The sequence below is a fragment of the Pagrus major genome, chromosome 9 (genome assembly GCF_040436345.1).
Source record: "Pagrus major chromosome 9, Pma_NU_1.0".
NCBI lineage: Eukaryota > Metazoa > Chordata > Actinopteri > Spariformes > Sparidae > Pagrus > Pagrus major.
Genome location: NC_133223.1, coordinates 8,056,454 through 8,076,008, shown reverse-complemented (window position 1 = coordinate 8,076,008; position 19,555 = coordinate 8,056,454). Strand labels below are relative to the sequence as shown.

The following is a 19,555-nucleotide window of genomic DNA, read 5'->3' as shown; positions in this document are numbered from 1 at the left end:
GTACATGGCTAGATCAGCTAAGGAAAACAAGATTTGACATTTCAAGGTCTCATCTGTCTGCCAGATGGCCAAATCAAGGATTGATCAGTTAATGATACACTGGCTCATGGAGGAAACTCTGAGTGTTTCAGGGTTTTCAGGTCAACACTGATTTTGTATTCTCAATAATATTTCATGCATCACAAAGCCTACTCATGTATTGTGGCCATCTGCTTTTCAGTATTTGTAGTCCTTGGCAGAGCAGTTGATATCACCGCTGTCTCACTGTCTGTTGTCTTATCTAGAGGTGAAGGATGAAGTCTCAAGGGTAGTTTCATCATCATGCACTTGCATCAGATTTACCAAAGAATGTGTGTGTGTGTGTGTGTGTGTGTGTTCATGTTTGTGTTATAACAGTTGTGCACCTGTAGGATGGAACTTCTCTGACAGTCAATAATGTGGTTCTTCTTGTAACATGTAGATCATAATCAACATTTTATTTTCATCTCAAAACACTGAATATCAATATAAATATACACAATCCAACATTTATTTTTCCTGTGACAGTAACTGACTGAGCTTGTGTTATATTTACAAGGTACATAAATGTAATCTAGAGGCTTCTTGCTGTCAGTCATTATTTACTTTTTAATGAATCAGGATGATGCTGCTCTAAACCACAAAATCTCAGAAACAGTTCTCTTTATATTGGTGCTGGAAAAATGAACTGCAGTGCAATTCATGGGAATCAACTGGAGCAGTGAGGTTAAGTCAATCTCTCTCAGGCTTTATGGGAGGCATCAAAGAGGCTGAGTCTAAAAAGCACAGGATATTTTTCTTTATATTCACAGGTTATGCAATCAGTATAGATAATTCAATAGTGCCTTTAACTATGTTGCAAGAGCCTTCTCAGACCACAGTAAACAAGTAATCTGCTTTGACAATCTTTTTTGAGGGGAATTCCATTTGTACACTTCTGTTGGTGCATCATGCTGCCTTATAATTGGCTCGATAATATAATTTCACTCAGTTTTATTTGGGAAATGTGACTGTTTGTGTTAATTACAAATGGAGAATCATTTTGAAGGTCTAAACGATAATTAAAGTTGCAAACACTGTTGAATGGGCCCTTGCCATCGCAGGACACCAACCATTCGACACGCCACTGAATATTCATGTGTATTGGACAATGTGCAAAGGACTTCGGTGTGAGTTCCTGCGTCCAATATGTGGTGCGAGAGAAGAACCACGAATAAGTCTTTAGACTCAAGTCTATCAAGGGACGACTGCACTACGAAAATGTCATATAAATGATGATGATTGTCAGAAAAGGTTTACTTCCTGTTGCCAGTAGGTGGCGCAATGTGTATAACTCAAAATAGTTATGATGTAGAAGTCCTCAGACTGGGACTTTTATTTTTAAGATTTAACCATGTACAGTCGAGTTAAGTTCCTGTTTCAGGGCAAATAGCGCGTGGACACGACAATGGCATCTGCTGAAAACTCACAATATTCACCATGTACCATTTTCTGATCTAATTTGAGGTGGATCTCTTCAACCTGCTCGGAGGATTACGTCAAGGTATAAAACATGTCATTTCCTTTTTGCCACTAGGTGGTGCTATGACTATATGTGATTATTGTTATATAAATGTCTTCAGGATGAGTCTCTCATCATAAATCTGAAGTTTGGGGTAAAGTGGACCATGTACAGTTGAGTTAACTTCCTGTTTCATGGTGGATCATTAAAATTTGGAGTGGCACATTTTCATCACTAAAGATTACCCTGAGAACGTATAAGATCAGGTTAAAGCTGTGGTAAAGTACAACACCGATAAATCGAAAAAAGGAGCACCAAATTCAAAATGACCAATTTCCTGTTGGGTTTAGCTCATAGCACCCGGGACTTTTTTGTCGACCTCCATGTGATACACATGTGTACTGAATTTCATACAGCTCTCATCTTATGACCTAAAAAAGATTAAAAACACATAACTCATTAGCTTCGGTTTGTTCCTCTCAGCTTGTGCGTCATCATAGGACACAGTTTGGTGAGGACACAGGGTTTTTGATCTATTTATGAGATCAATAGTGAGAAATGACACAGAACAGTTCACACAGCTTTACCCTCTGATCAGTTAATTCAATGTTATTCAGGCCAAGGACCCCTTAGGTGATTGAGACGGAGCGGGGACCCCCTAATACCTTTTGTATAGAATTCTGTTGCATATTAAACTGGGCCGACAATAACTTATAGTAGGGGTGCATCTGGTCCCATGAATAAACACGTTGGCAGCAGTTGTATAATGTTGGCAAATGTTGGGCATGTTAGCCTCACCGCTGCAATTTCTCCAGTGGTTTCTGAGATAGAGGAGATGTCAGAGTCTCTCGTAAGTTGCTAAATGAACCATTGTGGCTCACAGGAATTTCCACAAACTTGGGATATTTACACAGACGACTGGCCAATATGTTACGGTTCTGTTCGCTTGCACACATGACTGCACAAGGAATCATGGAAAGACTAGAATCAGTGTTGTGTTGCTGAGTCATAACTCATATTAGATCTACAAGGCCAAATTGAACAGTTTGTTCAGACTTTTGTAAGTCAAGGTCACTACTGTGCTGCTGGAGTTTTGTTTTGACCGTGATGCCTGTTGACTCCCAAAGCTAGCTTGCTACATGGCCATACAATCAAAGCAGCAGGCCACGATTCACAATGCTCTTTGTATGAACATTAATAGAAGCTTTGCTAGCTTCCCTAAACTACAGTACAGTGGGAGTCAATGAGCTCACATTTCAGCTGCGAATATCTGCTGTCACTTTAACTCGCTCAGAACTTCATATAGTGGCCTTTTGGTCTGCACCTATGGATAATGCCCATTTGAAATAAAAAATGAACTGAGACGCTCCGGGCTACAGCCTGAAATCTAAAAATGTGTTGACACCAACATTCACTCAGGTTACACATTTATTTCACTGAAGAGATGAATTTGCCATCTGTGTAACTGATCCTGACGTATTTGCCTCAGAAATCAATCTGATTGAACTCTGAGCTGAAACAGCAAAACTCAATGTCCAATGAATCGATGTGCAGCAGAGCTGAGAGCGAGGGTGGGTTTGACCTTTAATTAGGCACGTATTGAGTGAAACTGCAGAGTGAGACAACACGAGCAGCAGAGCGGGAGGCATGCTGCATGGCTAACAGGAAATGTAAGGACAGGAAATGGCACTAAATCAGTGACATGTTTGACAGAAAGGTGCAGAATTTTTAAACTGTTGAATGCTAATGTTAGCTAGTTAGCCATGCTTGCACCTGCAGCTTGTTTTTGCCACCCACGCTACTTCCTGTTTTGCCCTCTTCAGTGAATTTCTTCTTGCCAGTTCTGGTCTGACAGAGGCAGAGGTTGGAAACCCCCTGTCTGTGGTGCATGATCAGTTCTTCGCTGTGGGCAGCGGACAATCCTGTATCTGCGCCTCATCCACTGACCCCTCCGGCAGATGAACTGTCATTGTACAGGCACGGATCCCCCCAAGAGGCTCCAACACATTGAACACCCTGTCCCACACGTCCCGCTCTGGATCATACCGCTGCACAATGTCAACCATGCACCTGCTGTTCCAGGAGTACCCTCCCACCACGTAGATCTGCCCGTTAAACACTGTCACACCAACATCGCTCTGGCCCCGCGGCATTGCCGCCACCATTGTCCACTGGTCTGTCTCTGGGCTGTAGTATTCGCAGCCCAGGACGTCGTCATAGTCGCTGCTGCCTCGGAAGTGATTCCCGCCCATGACGTAGAGTTTGTCTCCTACGGTGCACATGCAGTGCAGGCCGCGGAGCTCCATCATGTCGGCTCGTCGACTCCACGTGTCAGCGACAGGATCGTAACACCAAAGCTCCTTCTGGAACGTGTCACGCGTGATGCCTCCTGTGTGACAAAAGACAATCGAACAAATTTTACAGTGTGTTCAAAAATACCCACAAAGAAAGATAATATAAGATAAGAAAATGCTTTATTAGTACCACAACAGGGACATTTGCATTATTACAGCAGCAAAGGGGATAGCAACAATAGACAGCAACAATTAAAAACAGTCATAATAAATAAGTAGAAAATATAAAAAACATATAAGTAGGAAATTACAGGTGTGTTCAATGACTTAGTTAATGATTTATTTTTTGTGAATGTGAAAATAAAGACAAACACTCAAGCTACCAGAATCCAAAATAATGTTATCATATTGTTAACTGTTGAAAAGTGGCCAAAAAAGTGTAATGTCCTAACATGAGTAAACTAATAATTAGTTACTATTTATTTTAGCATCAGAGTATATAAGTCGTTCTTTAACGTGTGGAAAAAGCAGGTCAGTCGGTCACTTTGGGTAGAATGAATGACTCTGTTCTAATGTGGATGAGTGTTCAGGTACTTTCCTGTGGCCACATACAAAAACCAGATGTGGCCCGTTTCACACCTGCTTTCAACCTCACAGGTCAAGGTTGTTATTGTCGCTATTGCAAAGAGGAACAGGAAGTTGCAGTAAAAGGTGAAACTGTGTTCACATTTTCCTATCACAATGTAAATGAAATGTAATGAATAAGTCACTAATACTGTTGCAATATGTTGTTTTATACCACTTTTTGTGTTAGGTGTCAAAAAGAAAAAGGATTTGTCATGATTTGTCTGTCATGTTTCTCTTCTACAGACACAGTGAAGGTTTGATTGGCTCAGAAGTGTTCTCTCAAAATGACATACAGTGAAATACACTATATTTTCTGATACTGAAGATCTTGTTCTTTCAACATTATTGTAAACGTAATCCTTATAGAAACCAAGTATGAAACTTATAGAAACCCTGTATTTCCTGAGAAATGCCCTTCAACAGGCTAAGCAAACCCCTGAGGCCATCCTAAATATAAAATAAATCGATGATACATTTCAAATGATCACTCTCTGTGTTATTCTTTGGCCCAAAATTCTCTTTCAACAGAAAATACACCATATGGAGTAATGTGTCAGCCCTGCCGAGACGAGCTGACAACAGTGCAGGATCTCCTCGACTGAGAGGACCACACAGTGTTTTAATGTCTATAGCAAACAAACACAGATTGTGTTTCTTTTTTTACTGCTGATCCGTTTACAAAGCCTACAATAAGTTTTTGCACTGACTTCCTTCCATCTAGGCCGGCCTTGTCACAAGGAGTGTAGAGGACACAGTAGGAAGAAATGAATTTTGGAACATGGTGTACAGCAAAACACATTATTTGTAATTAACAGAGTACAACATGCAAAAGCACATTTTCTTGTCTGGTGACTTAACCATTTCCTTTTGCCATACAGGTGTTCTGCATTCTTGTGTTTAAAGCATTTAAATCAGGAATTTAGCTCTTATCCAAGTGTGAGTACTGAACTATTGATTTATACTGAACCACATTTTAAATCACATCTATTATCTACCACACACGGTGCAGTCGCTCCACAAGCATGTAAACTAAGTATAAGATGAAATGCTTCTTTATCAATGAAAGCAGCATTGTAAACATTATAATTCTCTTCAACGGACTGTGGGTGAATGAATCAAACAACTCCTTATGCAACATTTTCTTTAAGGTAGCTTTGAATCAAATGACCCAGTTGTGCAATAAGCTGCTTTTCATGTGTGCACAAGATAAAACTAACACTCTCTCAGGTGTTCAGGGGCTCTAAAGTTTGCAGAATTGGTGTTCCATATCTGTTATGTAATGTTATATCTGTTATCTGTTTTTATGTTGTTGTTGTTTTATATTTGTCCGCTAAAGTTCTGCTGCTGTCTGTCAGATTGTCACCTTTATGTGACTGTTTTGGTTATTCTGACTGACAAAATGAAAATAATGTTGCCTCATGTAAAAAAAACTGAGCAGCACCTTCCAGTAGGAGCTTTCACAAATTAACTTTATGCATGAACATATTGTAGTTTAACATTTAACAACCCACTGAGAGCCACGTCTATTTATCAGAAACAGACCAAACCAGGCCAGATCACAAGATACTATATTTCCTACGAGGAGAGCTCATGTTGAGCTGTTTCTGCCGTCGGTGTAAGTACAGACGTAACACTTTGATAAGCTTGAGGCACACTGGTTTGTTTGTGAATCTTTCTCTCAAGTAGAGCAGAGTATTATGTATATGCCTAAATAGAGATGTAGAAACGATTCATTCTAAATCAACTGTCCTGTAACTTTTAACCCTTTACTTCACTTTTTGATTAAATTATATTAAGCCTGAGTGTGTAATAAAATTAATATGTGATTTAAATACAATATGTTGTGTCGAGCACAGTATGTGTTGTATTCTGAGTAATAATTACCGGCACTCAGCACAATGCTTCTGAAAACCGTGGGCTTTGTATTTGTTGCAGAGTACTGTGAACCACTTTAACCACAGGTCTTTGCATTTCCTGTTTCTCCGTCCTACATATGAAACTAACGTTTCCGCTCTTAACCTGAGTTTCCTGTCCAAGGTTGCTAAGAAACGTGGCTGAGAGCAGGCTGACAGCAGCTCAGCAGAATCTACTGCTAAACAGGAAGTGGTTTCAAATAGGTCAGCCGAGCAAGCAAGTCAATAATTCATCTCGTCAAAATGGAACATTTTACACGCTTTTAGACAATCCCTTCAGAAAACAGTGCGAGATGTGAATGCAGAAATCATCGCTTAGCTTGTGGTGAAATACACCATTAAACAACCAACACTGTCGATGTAAATCTATCTGATGTGACCCAAGTTCAAATGTTCACAGACGAGGTAATGTTTTAAGTTTTAGCCCAAAAGTGTCGAGAGGCGACCACATAAAACGCACTGTTACCTTGAGTAAACTTGTGGATTTCTCTGGTTTGAACATTGCTGGAAACATTTGGGATAATGTAAGTACACAACACAACAACAAAGGTCTAGTAGTTTTTAGACAATGTAGTGCAGAAGTCCTACATATTATATCTTTAAAATGACCTTTGTTTAGGTTTTCTTGACTGGTGATTGTGTAAATGTGTAAAAATGAGGACAGTCATCATTTCTCTGTCAGTACCAGTGAGAGACGTTGCATGCTGCTGTCAGATAGCTGTACCAAAATTGAGGAAGTCATGAGGAAGGATGTCATCAGAACTGGAGACCGTATGAGAAAGTCATGTCCCCTGGCCTGAGAACATTCAGTGTTGGTTTCTTTTTACCACAAAGGCTTGCTTTCTGTCACACTAACCATGATCTCCTCCCTGACCACGTAGTTCTTGCTAAACTTAACCACACCTTAACCGGAGATGTAGCAGATTATATAGTCACATGAGTCAGTTTTTAATACAGTCATAGTGGTATTTAGCAACTCACTGACAAAAGGGTTATTTTGTTACTTACGTGTGAAGATTCACACAGTTTTCAATCTGCATCTTTATCTCATATCTTCTTGGTACTTCTTGGATGCAATTTGTCAATGGAGAGACACAAGTGGGTGCAAATTGATGTAAATTTTCCTGAGATGATACAGCTAACAAGGCAGTACATTGTCTGTGGGAGGGTATATTCAGACTGCACAAAAAGCACAGCGGACAAATGAATGGGAGTGCAGCTATGTTCCCAGGGTCCTGTGTTCCCATAATCAATATCATCCTAATAATATTTCAATTGGTTTAACGTTCTCAGCAAATGTTTAATGTGTATTTCCCAGGATCAGAAATATCTAACCTACAGCTTTGTGCTCAAAAGCACAAAGCTGTAGGTTAACCAGGGCTGTGTGCCCTGGGCTGAGCATACAGCCCTGGTTAACCAGATTCATTTTGCAACCCTGGTGTTGAAAAAATGACAAATCCACAAACCTTTAACCTTTATAGCCCACTGATTTATGTTAAATGTATGGGCAAGACACTTCCCTTGACTTAAGACACTGATATCTCTTGATTTTTACCATCCAATCTGATTTGAAGCGCCCATCTCCCTTCATTCTTTTACAGTTTGAACTACAATGATAGCCCTTACAAATCACTCACAGTGTCAGTCGTGGGAAAAAAGAATGAGCCCACATGATTAATACAAGACAAAAAATTTGGTTCAGTCTTAAAACACTTGTAGGCAGTATAAATAAACACTGACTGTGTGTTGAGTAGTGTTACCTGAAATGTACATGAGGTCCCCGTGAACTGTTCCAGCATGTCCGTAGTGAGGCTCCACCATATTGGCCACAAATGTCCATTCATTTTTCTTCAGGTTGTAGCACTCCACCGTGTCTGATCAAAGTGATATTTGGGGTAAGAATGCATCAATACAAAAATTCTGATTCACATAATATGTTTGTTTTTTGACCAGTGAAAAAAAATTTAAAAACAATGTGACAATGAAAAGGGGTTGCTCATAGTGATGAACCTACAGAGAATCATCAACCGAGTTTGTAGCTTTTTAGTTTCAGCTCATTGTTTAGCTATCTGGCCCACGACTTTACTGTTTTGGTTCACTCTCATCGCTATCATAGCATCATTTTAGCCATAGTAGACAGCTGTTCTGAAAAAGCAGAAAATGGTAGAGACCAAAAACAGAGCTAAAACTGAATAAACACCACTTCAAATGAATGATAACGTTGTTCAGTAACAGTTTGTTAACTGGTTAGATTCAATTAGAAAGCTGATAATATGTCAGTGCTGCATCACTAAGATCAATAATTGCAAGTTTAACTAATTTGAACAGCAAGTTTTCATTAACTGCATTAATAAATTAAAACATAATGAAAATGAATGATCAGCTGACAGTAGTAAAAAGAAAAGGAACAAGGATTAGAAGCAGCTCACCGATCTCTCCTGAAGCATTCCTTCCTCCGACTGCAAACAGTTTCCCCTTCAGAGCGCTCAGGTGGAAGAAAGTCCTCTTCTCGTTGAGTGAAGCAATCTGAAGCCACTTGTCGAATCGTGGGTCATAGCGGTAGGCGCTGTCTATGGCTGTCTTACCCTTGGTGTCATACGTACTTTGGCCTGAGAAGTCAACAAGAAAAAGAGTGGTAAATAAAATGGAGGATAAATTATAACCTGTGATTCAATCATATTTTTTAAGAAAGCGTTCATTTATGCTTCTCAGTCTTGATGATACATTATGTAACATGACTTCACCCACAAGTGATTAAAGCTCCAGTTTGTAAGACACTTGATTTTTGAGTCTCATTCCCAGCTCGTCAAATACTGATGCTTAGAGTTGGTCTGCCACCAACCCGAAACATCAGTATTTGAGTTGGGAATGAGACCCAACAGTCAACTATCCTACAAACTGGAGCTTAAAACTCAACTTATAAATTAAAAATGTTTATGTTTTTGTTGATTTGTTTAGGACCAAAGTTCCGTTTTCAACAAGCAAACTAAGGCTTGGCTTGGGTTCTGTCTCTGTGCGCTAGGATTTTTAGCTTGGGGAAAATGCTATGTTTCTGTTAGACCCCTATTGTGTAGTTTCCATGATTGAGACTGACATTTATGTTCTTTGATTTATTGTATATATGTTTGTCCCTAATTAAATGCCCATGTTATAGGTCTAGTGTGTAGTGCATCTAGTGGTGAGGTTACAGATTGCAACCAACAAAATATGCCTCACCTCACCCTACCCTGCTAAAAAGGCTTGGTTAGGTGTTTGGTTTGTCCATTCTGGGATACTGTAGAAACATGGCAACATGGTGGACAACCCCCCCTCTGTAAATATCGATAGATATACAAGACTGCTTGATTTGAATAGTGTACAGAGTGACGTGTATGTGCTCTGACCTCCAACAATGAAGAGGAAGCCGCCCAGAAGAGCCACACCATGCTGATAACGCGGCACATCCATGGGCTTCAGGGCCCTCCAGTGGCCGCTCTTTTCATCATACAGCCTCAGCTCACGGCTCACTACCAGCTGCTGTCGCATCACACCGCCCAGTGCCAGAATGTGGGTGGCGTCTGAGCGTATTTGCGTTCTCTCAGTTTGCAGAGCTGGCTGCATGAAGGGCATCATCTGGTAGTTACTGGCCTCCAGCAGGAGGTTCACACAGGCCGTTTCAGAGCGCATCATGGAGTCTCCCCCCTCTTCATCATCCTGGGAGATCTGAATGAGCTCACCAGGGTTCATGAGTGGGAAGCGAATATGACGCATCAAGTTGTAGACAGAGGAGCGGCGATTGGGATGGTCATGGTCCAGCCATCCTCTCGCGATGTGGTAGAGCTCCATCTCAGAGAAACCCTCCAGGGAGTTGCTGGAGAGAGCGTTGGCCATGGTGGTTTCAGAGAGCTGGAGGTAACGGTCGCACTCCACCAATGCTGAAAGGTTCTGGCTCACAAACTCACCTAGGTCACAACAAAGAGGCTCAACACTGATTATCATGGTCTACAATAATCTTTAGTTTTTCTTATTATATGTTTTAGCAGAACAATAACTAATGGAGTAATGGATGGATAGACTAGTTTGGGGGTTTTCTGAGGATCGGAAGAGTTGACAAACTCAACCTTTCAACTAATCTACGTGTTTATACAGATTGAATAAAGCTGTAAGTCACCTATATTTTGCTGAACGTCCTCCAGAAGTAAGTCTATGGCGATTCGCTCCACCTCCACACAGTTATCAATTGTGATCTGTATCGAAGAAAAACAAAGGGAATACATTCAATTAATTAACAATTATCTGTGTCCCTCTTCATTACGTTCCCTATTTTGCAGCCCCAGGTATTGATAATCACATACATAGGTCACTCATAAATTTATTCTGGCCATTATAATTGGGGGCATTGAAGGACAGTGAAGCGCTCAGAGGGATCTGGCAGCTTAATGAGTTAGACCTCCAGCGTAACTGAATATAAAACCTTTCAATAATGAATTTCTGCGACATCACCGGAGTATGACATTACACTGGAAACAAAAGTCTCTCACCTCACTGCTCAGAAGCTGGTTACAGAACCTCAGGACAGGCATGACCTGCAAGAAGTTGGCAGCCTCCAGTGTATCCTGGAGATTACCCATGTCCAGACAGACTTTGGATGTGTAAATGAACTCTATGATGTTCTTTAAACCCAACTTAGTGACCCCATGCAGCTTGATCTCTCTCATCTCCTGCTCCCTCATGCCTCCTGCACAAGGAGAAACAAGTACAAAGACAAGGTGAATGAATGATTCTGCATCGTTACAGAGGATTTGTCTTGTGCAGGCATGACGTCAAAGTGCACAGTCAGCAAGACACAGTAAAGACACAGCTGACACAGTAAATCCTGGCTGCTCAGACTTACATAGTGTGAGGATAGTAATAGTACTTGCAGTTAATGATGGTGTCAAATGTGAAAGTTGTAAATGCAGAAGCAACAATGTGAACACGTCCTTCCTCTTTTCTTTTACTATTTTAGATTGTTTATCTAAAAATGGAAATATAAATACTGATATTATTTTTTATTTCAGCAAAGCTGGTGGTGTAGCTGTAGGGATTGCAATGTCAGCTGGTAACGCCAGGTCATTACTAGGCTGTACAATCACACACACAGTGTCTCACTAGTGATACTTAAAGTGATAGCTGGGGTCTTCTGATGTGGGGTTTTTGACCCTTGTATCACGTAGCACCATCAGGGAAGCAGAGCATTGTACTGCTAAACGTCACAGACAGCAAGATGTATTTTAGCACCCTAAAAGAAGGCTCACCTTAAATATATAGGGATGAGTACCTCATACAACCCCACATCAAAAGACCCCAACTATCACCTTAAGGTCTAAAAATAGCACGTAAGCATGCTAATAATGGCCTGACAAGCTTAGTCTGTGAGGTACTAAAATTGCTACACAACAGAGGATAAAGCCTTTACAGTACCAACTTCAGGACAAAGGTTTTTGTGTCACAAGTGGTACACATCTAAAACTCTCTGCCTCAAATGGCCGCTGGCAAGGCTTTGGACCTGTTGTGTTATGATACCAGACCTGATGTTTACCTGATGCAGAGCTGCCAAGTCTCACACATTGAGAGTCATGCAACTGAGCATCTTCACAGGGTCACATGCTAATCCTCCTATTTCACAAGGTGACAAGCATAAATTGCCCCGTTTTATTATTTCCCCCTCTAATATATTTCCTCACTTGCTGCTTGCCGTACTTGGGGCCCTATTGTGACTCTGGTTGGCTTACCCTTAACCAATCAGATTGGATTTAAAAACAGAAATCACTCATTTGCTTGTGAGCTAACTGATACTATAAGCTAATGGGATTTACAGGATAGTAGCTAGTTTTTGAGACTGTGTGGGTCATTCCTTCACAACACTACACTTCTTTTTAAAAATCTTTTTCAAAGATGTCAGGGAAGAAGCAGAGAGACCTGCTTCCATTCTAGGCAGCGAAGGGTCAGCCACACACTGCCGAAAAACTTGCCAGGTCAGAGGAGTCAGAGGAAACAGATGAGGAGACTGTGAATTTGATAGGGATTGACACAGCAGAGGAGGATGAGACTCCAGAGGACACAGAGGATGAGAGAGCAGAAGAGACAGATGATGACACAGCAGAAGAAACAGTGGAGAAGACAGTAGAAACAGGGAAAAAGTGGAGGGCTGTTAGTGGAGCAGCTACCTACAGCTGCACTTTTAAAGGTGAGTGGTCAACCAAATGGCCATTCATCACCACAGGCACCACCAGCTCTCACTTATGGTGCTGTGTGTGCAGACAGGAGAAATAATGACAGAATAAGACTGAATAATGACATCTCAACAGTCTAATCTTAATGTAGACTGTGTATGAACATTGTTAATTTATTGATAATATGTCTTGCATGTTCACTGGTATATTCAGAGTAAAGACAGAGAGGAAGAGATCACAGGGAGGCCAACAGGGCAGGGAGAGCAGCTGGCATGGAGGTGAGTGAGAAAATGAGCAAATATTGATGGTTAAGACCAAATAATGACATCACAACAGTCTAATCCTAATGTTAATTCAAAATGAGATATTACACAACATTAAACTTGGCAGCCCTGCTAACGCCCCATACTGTCAGCTTACAGCCTAATAAAACAGAAGAACTCACCAGTGAACATTGCCTTGAAATAGTCGCTGGATGACGCCATGATGACTCTGTGGACTGGGAAAGTTTGCTTGCTGTCCCCAGGAACCAAGATGACATCACAGAGAGTCTCATCTGCCCGGAAAGTATCAAAGCCCTGTGGGATGTATGAAATGTTCAGAAACCACTTTGGGGACTGGTGGCTTCCACTAGATTTGTTGGATTTGGTGGAGTGCAAAAAGTGAAATTCTTTTTAATGAAGGAAATAAAATCCCCTTAGAGACAGGAGTGATTATGCTTTAAGCATAATGTAGTTCTTATGTTGAGAAAAAAAAAGACCACTGTTGATTTAATTGTGGTACCAACTGTGGTGCAACTGATGAAGCACGTGGCACCAATTGGAGAAATTGGGGGTTCTAAACATGTAGAATGATATCGCAGCATTTGTAAAAGTTGTCTATTTTCATATTTGTGCCCCAGAGCCACTCAGTTAGTTAATAAATCACAGATATACCTGCAACACAGCTGCTCCATGTTCGCTGCTACAGAACACCTTGGACAGCGGCCGAGGGGGGAGTTTGGGCTTTGTGGCCTTGTCTGGACGTTTAGGTGGCATTTCCATGGGCAGAGGAGCTGGAGCCGGAGCCAGAGCTGGAGAGGGAGCTTGTGGAGGTCTGTCATCTATAAGATTCAAATAAAGAACAGATATTTAGAAATGAGGAAAGTCTTCATAAGTACATTGAACTGCGCAGCCATTAAAACTTATGTGACTGTTTGTTTGATGATCTTCCTGATGCCTTTAGAACTACCAGCCTGCTATTGTACTCCTGTAACCCCAGACCCTAACTTATGTATGGAACATAAAGAGGTATTAGCATCAAACTGTTAAAGTCAAAAGTAAAAGTACTCATAAATTTCCCCTGTCAGTATATTACTGGGTCATGATTGATGTATTAATTGTGTAAGCAGTACTATTTAATGTTGTAGTTGGTGGACACAGAGCTAGTTTATCTACTTCATATGTAATCTATGATAATGCATCATATTTCATAAACTGATCACGTGATGTCAAATTTAAATCTGAAAAGTAACCACTAACTATCACGTTCAAATAAATCTAAATTCTAAGATGAACTGACGTAGAGAAACAAAGTAGCATAAGATGGAAATACGCAAGTAAAGTATCTCAAAATTGTACTTAAAGGAAAAGTTCACAAAAAAAGAAAATTCAGTCATTATCTCTTCCCTCCCATGCAGCCGAAGCTTTGTAGTCCACAAAACATTTCCGGAGCTTCACAGCAAAACAGCGTTGCAGCATCCTCCTAAACAACTAAAGTAGCTGGGGACTAATTTTAAAACTAAGATAAAAAATAAAAACGCCCTCTTTAAGGTGGAATTTCAGCGTGGCTACAAAGCTAAAAGTGTTAGTGTGCAACCAGTCTGAAGTGGGACTGCAAGTCAAAGGTTTAAATAACGTCTTTTTCAGATGAGCTTGGGATCTCGGGGCTTCCAGAGACTTGGATTACACCAGACAAGCTGTATGGAGCCATTTGTGTTTAGTCCCCAGCTACTTCAGCTGTTTAGGAGAATGCTGCAACACTGTTTTGCTGTGAAGCTCCGGAAATGTTTTGTGGACTACAGTACGTCACCTTACTTTTCATTGGCACGGGGGTGAGCAGAACAACATTTTCGGTTGAACCTTTCCCTTAAGTATGGTTCTCAAGTATATGTACTTAGTTACTTGCACACTTTTTGTTGTCTCACATGTTGTAGTTGTCTTTGTCTGGATACATGCCTTCAAGCTAATGCAGCTTCTGTTCTTTCTTGTATCAGATGGGTTCAATTATAACATTAGAAATCAAATCTACTGAGAGCCAGTGAGGACACACACCTTGTTGAACAGGCCTGTCCTGTGGAGGAGCAGGGGGTCTTTCTGGCTGGGCTGGAGGTCTCGGAGGATCTCTCTGATGCCTGCTGCCCAGGCGAGACAGTCTGCGGCTCAGCCTCCCCGGCCCGCTGTCATCTCCACTTCCCCTACAGAGGATGAGGTACAGGTCATTTCAAGAGCATCATCCCATCCTACACCAGAATCTCCCTGCAGTACAATCTCATTTAGTGACTTAAATGGAGTGCATCCAATACATTGTTTTTATTTTGAAAGTTTCATGCACTGTTTTGACAGTTTGTCACTTCTCTTTACTTGTGTGCAAGTAGGCTACCACTTCCTTTGCTTTCATTTTAGCAGACCATGACTCATTACAGGGCCTAGAGCCTTCTCTTTTGCTTGTCCTGCAACCTGAAAAGGAGGAACCAGTAAACTACTCCCCCTCTTGAAACTATTTCCTGCCAAGCTACTCACTTACAGTAAGAAAATACTCACAGAAAGAAATAAAAAGTATGTAAAAGGTGTACATTGCTTGAAATAATGAAAGATTTTTTTTTTTATATATATTTTTGTACACTGATCTGACAGAAAACGTTTAATGAAAATTATTTCATTTTATTTATTTATTTTTTTGAATGGATAATTAACTTGATTAGCACCAAACTTGACCTACAGCCAGCCAACATGATTTAAAACACAGGACTGGAACCTGCTGTTACTCTTAAATTGATTGATAGGTCTTGACATATACACAACACCTCTCTGTGTTCACACTCAATGTAGACTTTCAGCAGTTGTTGATTCATTGTACATTCTTTAGAATTATAAGTATGCAGGAAGTCAAATAATTAAATATGTATGTCTGAAACTAGCAAATGTGACACATCAAGTTCACGTTATATGCTTATAAGCTGACTGTGACGTAAGGAGGTGGAGGGGATGGTGGTTGCGCTATTTCAAGCCAACAAGTCTGGTAAATGGCCAACTGCATTTTGATTCACATCAGTCTATATTTGTGAGGACACCTGAGGACTGTTCCAGCTGTTTTTGTGGTGACAAAACCCAGAGTTTTTTCTGGAGATCTGCAAACATTTGCAGCCGTGTTTCAGGTGAATAAAACTGGCTATTTTGTATCATCTCCATCTGTGATTGTGGTGACCAAAAAAGTTTTTTTTAAGCCATACCATGCCGTCTTCCCAACCCTCACCAAGTGTTTTTTGTGCCTAACCCTAAGCCGAGCATGAGCGCCCCGATGTGACCAGAGAGAAATAGAAAATTCAACCTAAACAGCTGTAAAGTTGCAGCATAAAGAAACATTCTGTTCTGTGGTTTTGCAGAAACATACTTAGCTAACATTTATTGTGGTGACTGGGTTCATAACTCCCGTTATAAACTGACGCCCAAAAAACTTTCTTACCCCATTTCATTGGCCTCTTGGGGTTGTGGACTTCTGTTACGGTGGTGAGACCTCCTATGTGGAGACAAAAGAGGAGCTTCAGTGGACAGATTTTACACAGACACACAGACATAGACCTGTTTGTGTACACTCAGCTGTTCTGACCCCAGAAGAAGACATTTGCAGGAAGTTTTCAGACCTATGTATGAGTATAATCAGAAGTTCACTTATGTGCCTCCATGCTAATTCAAAAATATAACTTCTGTAAAGTGACTCATTATTGATCCGCCCCAACACCCACCACAGCCAGCAGACTACAGAGCAGCTTCTTTCCTCAGGCTGCTGGAGACTTCTTAACTCATTCTACGCACTCCATTATATAAATAAGTTTTCTTTTCCTCCTACCCTGTGTGCTTTCAGGTACTATTCAACTGTCATTGAAAATTAATAGCATCTGCATTCCTCTATTATTTCCCCCAGCCTGGGCACACTCCACTGAGCACAATGCTGGCAGTACTCAGTTCCTGTTACCTTTGTCTCTGGAGTTAGCTTTGACTTTTTAAAATTAAAGAATTAAACTTGATCATTTATTGATTTACTTTTGATTTTATACACGAATAAGAATAGACCTATATATGGATAAATATGTCAAATTATTTCCCACACCATCCTCATTATGTTTTAGTTGCGGCATACAGAGACTACAAACTACATTTCCTTATACAACCTTGTCCTAAAATTTTAATAATTGAATCTTGTATTTGTGTCTCACTCAACAATTAAGCCAGAATTGTCTCTAAAAAATCCTACACACAGAGTCATTCACACTGCTGTCACGTTCTCTTTTTCACACCATGTTGATGTGTCCTTGCTTGTTGGCGGACAGCATCAACTGTCTGATTAAATGTCATTCATGTCTTTCAATATGCATAGATCACATAATCTGGACCTTGACAATTCTGTGAATATTTTTTAGTAGGTTTGCTGACAGTAAAACATTAATTTTTGACATCCTCCATGTTGCAATCTGAATCTCCAGGTAGCATGATTACCACTAGATTAAATCAGCATGTGTATGGGTGTATGTTGTCTCATTTAGTTACCATTATCTAGTTATCTGTTATTCCTGTTGCACTTTCTATTGCTCTATAACTGCACTGCATGTTATCTTTAAATTGTTTATAGGACCCACAGTAATTTCATTTCTGTAATCATAATCGTTATGCGCTTGTGGTCTAAGAGGTTTATCTGTTTGATGGCAGCTATTTTTTACAGCATTGAGAGAATAATTTTATACAGCACACTTTATCTGAGAGAGCACAATGTGTTGGTTAAATGTGTGAATGACTGTCTTGACAATGATAACAGTGGAAAATGAGGAACAAAAAAGGTCTTTGTTGATGCTTTACCTCTTTTACTTTGTAAAACTTTGTCTCTGACTTGTGTCATCTTCACCTCTCTCCATAGTGCACCAAGGACCACTTAAAACCACCAAACCACTTAATGTTGCATCTTTGCATTGTGTCATACTATACAGCATCCTCAAAATCACTACGTGATTTATTATTATTCGAAAAGCCTGTAAAGTCAGTCCGCCTCACATCACTTCTCACATGAGACAAAGTTGACGGTGACGACCCTCAAGATCTTTCTCAACTGACGGGTGTCGTGAAGACACACAGTAGCTCAGTGTCACACAAAGCAGAATCTAAATGAGCTCAATGAAGTGCATGTTATGCAACTTGATGCCTCTGCTTTACAATACCTCAGAGGAAAAAGTTGTTCTCATTTATTTGGCAGCTTTATACGAATTTTCATACCCTTCCTGTCTATGCAAACCACGTATCTCCAGATGTGTTGATTTTGAATGTTTGCTGTGAATGTAAGATAAATCAACTCTTTATAATCCCTCTTGGATTATCTTGAAAATGTCACAAAGATGAAAACAGGCTGTTCTGACACCATGAAAAGTTGACTTTTTAAGAGTTATGTGGCTCTCACAGGACAGCCACGCTACACACATTGGAATGATCTTATAATGCGTCACTGTTGATTGAACTAACCAACAGTATACAAAGCAGATAAAATGAGCTCAACCTTAAATGCATACAGCCGTAAAATGACACATTAACATTAATGCAGTAGTAATATCAGATATAATAGGAAAACACTGACAGGGAACATTTTACTGCACAATGAGTATTTTTACTGATAATAAATCCAACAGGTTTTTAATGCAGGATTGTTACTTGTAGTGCAGTATTTTCATGGTGTGTCATTTGTAATTTTACTTTATTAAAGCATCTGAATACTTCATCCACCAATGGCGGAAATAGAGTCATATGAACACACATATATGAATTTGTGGTACTTTATTGTCATGACTGTGCAAAAAGGACACCTATTAGTGACCTACCTGGAAGAAAGCTTCCTCAGCAGACTGGACCCGAGGCTTCCCTCCAGCCTGTTCGTCTTACCAACCAGAACTGGTTGGATCCTCTGAGCAGAAAATGTCTGCTGCACTGCGCCGTCTGGTTGGAGAGTCAAAGCATCTGGGTGAACATCACCGTTTCTTTGCCTTAACCGAGACCTCAGTCACTTCCTGTGCTACTTCTCTTTCTCACTGTTTGCGTCTTTTCTGCATCTTGACACTTCCCACCCAGAGTGTCACACTTGTGATGTTGTTAGTGAGCTAAACAATAGCTTTCACCAGCTTTTTTTAAAAAAAAAAAATCAATATATACACACACACTCTAGCAGGCCTTCAGTTATCTGCGAAGATAGACAAGCATGAGAACCAAAATGGAGGAACGTATTGTCTAAAATTGTTTATCACTCATTCCTACAACTTATAGCATTTTCATGAAAGATCAAAATATATAGCATACTACTGCAACCTTACACAAAAACAATAAACAAAATGTCTGTTGATCTTTTAAATTGGAAGATCATTTTTCACTGTGTTTATCAGACCTGTGACTGAAACAAAGTACAATCACAGATCAGTTTTTCTGTACTGATCATTGGAATAATATGATTAGATTTAAAACACAGAGTAGAGAACAACACCCATATCTGCCACAGATATTGTGGCACCCATGTGCCTCTATCATTGATAAATACTGCACCTGAATCTTCCCTGCATTAAAGCAGCTACACGGAACTTTCATTTTGTCTTGATTCTGGCGGCCCCGGTGGACAAAGGTGGTATGAGCACCACTCCCTCCTGTGGTAAAGATCCTGATCAGGCTAGTGCATGTATTTGGTTTGAAAGCGAGTGAAGGAACGACACAACATATTTTGAAT

The 19,555-nt window shown here is 40.3% G+C and overlaps 1 protein-coding gene across 1 annotated transcript; it reads right to left on the bottom strand.

The window, feature by feature from the left end:
• Window positions 1–455: 455 nt before the first annotated feature.
• On the bottom strand, window positions 456–18,787 carry LOC141002826 (kelch-like protein 9). The gene is made up of 11 exons (XM_073474227.1): window positions 18,666–18,787; window positions 16,271–16,324; window positions 14,860–15,002; window positions 13,483–13,649; window positions 12,993–13,125; window positions 10,874–11,070; window positions 10,504–10,579; window positions 9,737–10,294; window positions 8,783–8,962; window positions 8,114–8,227; window positions 456–3,908 (listed from the first exon to the last, which is right to left on the bottom strand). Exons 2-11 carry the CDS (start codon window positions 16,273–16,275, stop codon window positions 3,412–3,414), a joined length of 2,070 nt encoding a protein of 689 aa, XP_073330328.1. The 5' UTR covers window positions 16,276–16,324; window positions 18,666–18,787; the 3' UTR covers window positions 456–3,411.
• Between the last annotated feature and the right edge of the window lie 768 nt (window positions 18,788–19,555).